We start from the raw sequence: 4,988 nt of genomic DNA on the forward strand, positions 1-4,988 counted from the left end.
ACGCAAGCGCCCTTGGGGCTGGTTGACGACGATCGAAACATGGCTGGCTCTTCGTCTCTTGGATACAACTCAGATAAATGCAACGATGTAATGGGATCCGAATGACAAACGCATATCAACCTTCAGCAGATTACCCATGGTGGGGAGTCAGTGTTGCGCGCCTGCCAGGGGCCCCGCGCTGACCTTTAGGTTGTCACTTCAGCATCGATGGGTTTGCTCAAATCCAGCTGGCGAGAGCCGGCACACAGCTGCGCAGACCTTTAGGGCTTGTTAAAAGCTAGGTTGCCCGAATACAACCGCATGCGCGGCGAGCCTTAAACGCGCAAGCCAAGAAAATGGTGTGGACATCCTGGCTTCCGGCAGCTTTGAGGTTACGATGCGCGCTGCTGATTATCCATGTAGCCGGTATTCTGGGAATGGGATTGTTTGAGGAGGAACTGAAGTCATATCCAATTGTGGGCATCCCAGCCGCTGACGCACGCCGATCTGATACTCGACTTTCCAGTGAAGAGGGTGCGCACAAAACCCAAGGTGGCTGCTCTCTCTGTTCGATTGCTCAGCGACAAGTAAACACGTGAGCGCATGGAGGAATTCGGTGTGTGTGTGGTGTTTACAGCTACAAGTGGTCCAGTGTATAACGAAGAGCATGTTCACCTCAAACCAGATGGAACGGTCTCATTCGAATGTCCCAGATCTGTATGCGGCATCGAATTTTATTTTGGCAGGACGCCAAAGGAAGAGGAGGGCAGCCAGTCTCAAGAGGACGTCACCGATAAGAATGACACGTCACGAGCTTCTTACGTGCCGGGGGAGGACGAGTCGGTGGCTACGGCTTCCGCTGAGAATAAATCTCAAATTCCAGCCGAAGTGCCTCTACTCAAAGATATTGTACACACGACAGATATGACGTGGCTAGGAACAGACGAGAAAATGCACCAGTTGGCCTACATGAAGAACTCCACGTGCGGCGGGCTCTACGTTTCGCCTTCCCAACTACCCGTTGCAACCGCGGACCTTGCATGTTCACTTTCCAACCTCGACATGAACTCAGTGTATCTAAAGAGATATAATTCGCATAGGTTACGTCTGGGTCCAGGTGTGAAACTGGTAGTCAGTATGAGTAGCACTTTTGCATTAAAGACACGTGACAGGAATTGGAGGCGGAAACTCGTGCGGTCGCCTAGCCTACGTTTATTTGTCTTTTTTGCTCAAACATTTGGACGACTAAACCCCAACATTCTAAATACGAACCCTGGACTGGTCATCAACGACATCCTGTTGAAAAACAAGCATTTGTTCTATCCCCTCACAGAACTTTGTTTGTATGGTAAGTTTTCTGAGTGCGGTGCATCGGGAGTCGAAGGTGTACGGCTTACCTGTGCGAAGTGCAGTTTTCAGCTGTTGCGCGTGTTTGTTGCTTGTGTGTGATACAGTTAAGGTGTGTGAGACCGTGCAGAGCTATCCGGAGCGGCTGTTGCAAGGCTTTCCCCAGCACGTCCATCCAGACCACCCATCGTACGTTCAACTCCCGATCTACTCGTACTTCAGGAAGGCCGGCGCGGAGGTGGCATTCCCAAAGGATGCTCCCACCATATTCCAACCGCGCATTTACGACGGCAACGTACCTGTTAACCGCAAGTCACGACCTTCCAATTTGTTTGCTCTTGCACTTGATCTTTTCTTTGGCGCCAAGGGGGAGACCGAGCGTGGAGGAACTGAGTCAGGCTCTACCGATCCAGTCCCTAATGTAGACTCGGCGACGTCGCAGAAGAGCAACACAAGCAAGCAGGAGAATACCTTAGAGAATGAAGAGTTACAGAAGGGAAACCCGCAACCACCGGAAACCGCAGGCGACTCGGCTTCTGGAGAAACCAACGGTGCAACCACCGAGGAATGGAAAAGAGAGATGTATCGCGCTTGGCATTGTTTGTGGATATTGAATCTAGTAGCCTACGAAGCTAGCGATATTTGGGAATGGGTAAAAAATCACAAAGTCAACACTTTCATCTTCCCCCCATGGAAGGTTACCGAGGTGGGAACGCTGCGGACAGCGGAAGTTGGTGAGGAACGCAAACTCAATAATCGTGCTTCAGATTAGTGGAAACAAAGTGGCCGTGCATCTTTGCTGGGTCCATGAAGTGGTACCCCGTCTTGTCAGCCTCTTACAAAAAATTCCTTTGTTGCATGAGCGTTGTGTTGCAGTTCCTATGAGGTGGCGCGATCTCTCGCCGCGATTTCATGTGGAGCCAAACTTGGAACCACTCAGCCAACAAGATTTGACCCCTGGAAACGACGGGCCCAACAGTGAGTCACAAGAGGGGACGGCGAAGGGTGAAACAGGTGACAACTCTCGTAGGGAAGGCCCTACCGAGCGCGTGGGTCCTGACACCTCTTCAAGGGCGTGCGAGGGGGACGCGGCGGTAGCGGACCGTCAACCGGAAGGGTCTTCAAGGGTCAACTCTTCAGAAACCGGCGAGCACGCAAAACCGCATGCTGACTGTTTGGGAAAAAAAACCTACACAGTGCCTTCTACCAGAAGTGAAGGGCAGGCCGGTGCTAATAAGCCTCAGGAACCGATTAGCACGGACGTTTCTAATAATGAAGAGGCCGGAGAAAAGCAAGGGGTCGAGTCTTTGGCTGGGCGCTCGAGTAGCGCAGAAGGCGATAATTCTGGCCCCGATGAGGTTCCTGAGGGCTGTTTGCCATATATCACGGATATGTCGCTTTTTAAAAGGTTTGGCTGGCCGAGTGGCCGCCTGGTAGCTGCTGGACCGTCAGGAAGCAAAGTTCCAGATGAGGCTGGAAGTACGACAGATGAATGGGTTGATGGCTCTTGGAGACCGAAGATCATTGGCTCTAACATTAAATGCCTCCCAGCGGTGCATCCGGATACGTGTGGTCTCACTGCGTCTTTCAGTCGCGTCCATGAGTCGCCTTGGGTGTGGCTTCTTGAGAGAGATGAAAACATGATGGCATCAAACCGAGTGGACAACCTCGACTACGCTGACATTGTGTGGATCTTCCGCGGCACATTCGTTAGCAAGGTGAGCTGGGAGGGTGTTTGCTTGTGGCAGGCATGATGAGCCTCCAGCTTAGACTGGCAGTAGACCAAACACGCAAGTAAGCAGAGGAGCCTTCATACTGTGAGGGTTTGCCCCCATTGGTTTTGCATCTGTGCAGCAGTGGCTCCTGAATGGTATGGGGGTTGCAGTGCCATACAAAACTCTGTCGAAGCGTGGGCGCTTTCACTACGGACTTACATACCTATTTGACAAAGCGGTTCGTCCGCTGATGGAGAAGCATTTGGAGCGTCTTGAGCATCAAATCGTAGGCAGGAAAACGCCGTTGGTAATTGTTTTCTCGGGACATTCCCTGGGTGCAGCCATTGCTGATATGGCTGCCTGGTACTTCGCAAAGCGAGCTAAGACACTTGTGGATAAGAATATGCTGCAGATCCGCACGGTGACCTTCGGGAGCCCTTCGGTACGCCCGTAGCCATACAAGGAGTGCCGGTGTTATTGTACATTAATCTGTGTCTGGCGGCACATTGCACGACGCAGGTTCATTAACTGGAAAGCTGTTGCAAGGGACAGGCCATTGAAAAGTGAGTGGAGAGTATGTTGTGGGTGAATATTGTGTGTGTGGACATCGCAGTGGGGAGATCAAGTGGCATACGACGACTTGTTAGCGTCGGGTGTCAAGGCGCAAGAGATAAGCATGGACATAGATCCTGTTTCTGTGCTGTTCGGCGAGGAAGAGTTGACAAAGCTGTCCCACAAGAAACCATTCCTGATGAAGGTGAGAGCATACACTTTCCAGTTGTCAAAGGTGACTTGACTGCACGGCCCACCAGATGCCAGGCGAAACGTCGACACTGAACACAGGTAGCCATCACGTGGACGTCAACAGGATAGTTTGTTCTTCAATCACAACCATCGATCCTCCCAAATCTCGGTGCAATGCATTTTCAGTTGTATGTTGAGGACATGGACAAGGTAGAGGTTGCATCCACGGTTCCCGGCGCGCCCCCGTTCAGCGGGAGGATCTGGACAAGACCTATATACAGACCGACACCGATCTTGCATCGCTTGGCTGCGATGTTCCTCGATCTGGAAAATGTCGACATGGTGCTGCTGAACCCTATGCTTGCTCATTTTGTCGCGTACACAGCTTCCNTCCGTTTACCACCTGGTCGGGCATCCAAGGAACCTGGCTTTGAAAAAAGCCTACGAGCAACTGAGTCCAGTGTTGCGCAGGGTGGATGCAGATCGTGCGGCGGAAGAGGGCTCGAAGGGCTAACTGCTCGGGCCGCCGGAGACATAAAATACATGAAGAAGTTGTAGCTCTGCCTTTATGCGTTCTACCGAGGTGTGTAATACACACTATCCCTATGGGACTGCCCCGCATATGTGGTCTGCAGCCGCTGGGCGCTCCGAGAGGAAGTGGTACTTCCTAGGGTTCTTCCCGTCGCTAACTCCAGCCGCCAGTGTCAACGGGGCATGTGAAGGCGCAGGAAGTTCCTCATTTCACGGCTGTGAATGTAGTTCGACGTTATGCGTGCATGCTGTAGCCGAAAAGGCAGGCAGGAGGCTAAATAAATGCGTTCCGCACTCTGTAGCAGCCGGGATGGAACTAGGTAGACCCGTGTTGCTGCCTGTCCTCATTGGCCTACGACCATACAGTACAAGAACAGCCAGCTAGCCCTGGGGCATACCGGCCGTTGGGCAAAGCTGTGGATATGTTGGATGAGTGCAAGAATGGAGCCCACACGGCAAATTGTTTTTCAAACTGACTATTTACCCCTTGACAGAGCTCTGCATAGACTCATGGGACCCCCCATTCCGGAAGTTGCAGAGATGCCAAAAGCATCTGACGCCTCGAGGCGTCTACATGTTACAACACCGTTTACAGTCAGTCCTAGGGGAGCATCGTCTGCCCATCTCCAAGAGACGTTCTGCAGCGATACCCAGTCCCGAAATAACACTTTT

General features: G+C 52.1%; 1 protein-coding gene across 1 annotated transcript in view; it reads left to right on the forward strand.

Moving 5' to 3' along the window:
* Positions 1-335: 335 nt before the first annotated feature.
* EMH_0007180 (uncharacterized protein) overlaps positions 336-4,988 on the forward strand; it is a gene marked incomplete at both ends in the record, with an annotated part of 4,870 nt that continues 217 nt past the window's right edge. Inside the window, 7 exons of the mRNA XM_013497897.1 lie at positions 336-513; positions 617-1,096; positions 1,434-2,060; positions 2,203-3,044; positions 3,181-3,483; positions 3,655-3,798; positions 3,972-4,127. Coding sequence (XP_013353351.1) covers positions 336-513; positions 617-1,096; positions 1,434-2,060; positions 2,203-3,044; positions 3,181-3,483; positions 3,655-3,798; positions 3,972-4,127 — 2,730 coding nt within the window. The remainder of the gene's footprint in view (positions 514-616; positions 1,097-1,433; positions 2,061-2,202; positions 3,045-3,180; positions 3,484-3,654; positions 3,799-3,971; positions 4,128-4,988) is intronic.

The sequence above is a fragment of the Eimeria mitis genome, genomic scaffold, assembly GCF_000499745.2.
Source record: "Eimeria mitis Houghton genomic scaffold, Emh_scaff300, whole genome shotgun sequence".
NCBI classification, from domain to species: domain Eukaryota; phylum Apicomplexa; class Conoidasida; order Eucoccidiorida; family Eimeriidae; genus Eimeria; species Eimeria mitis.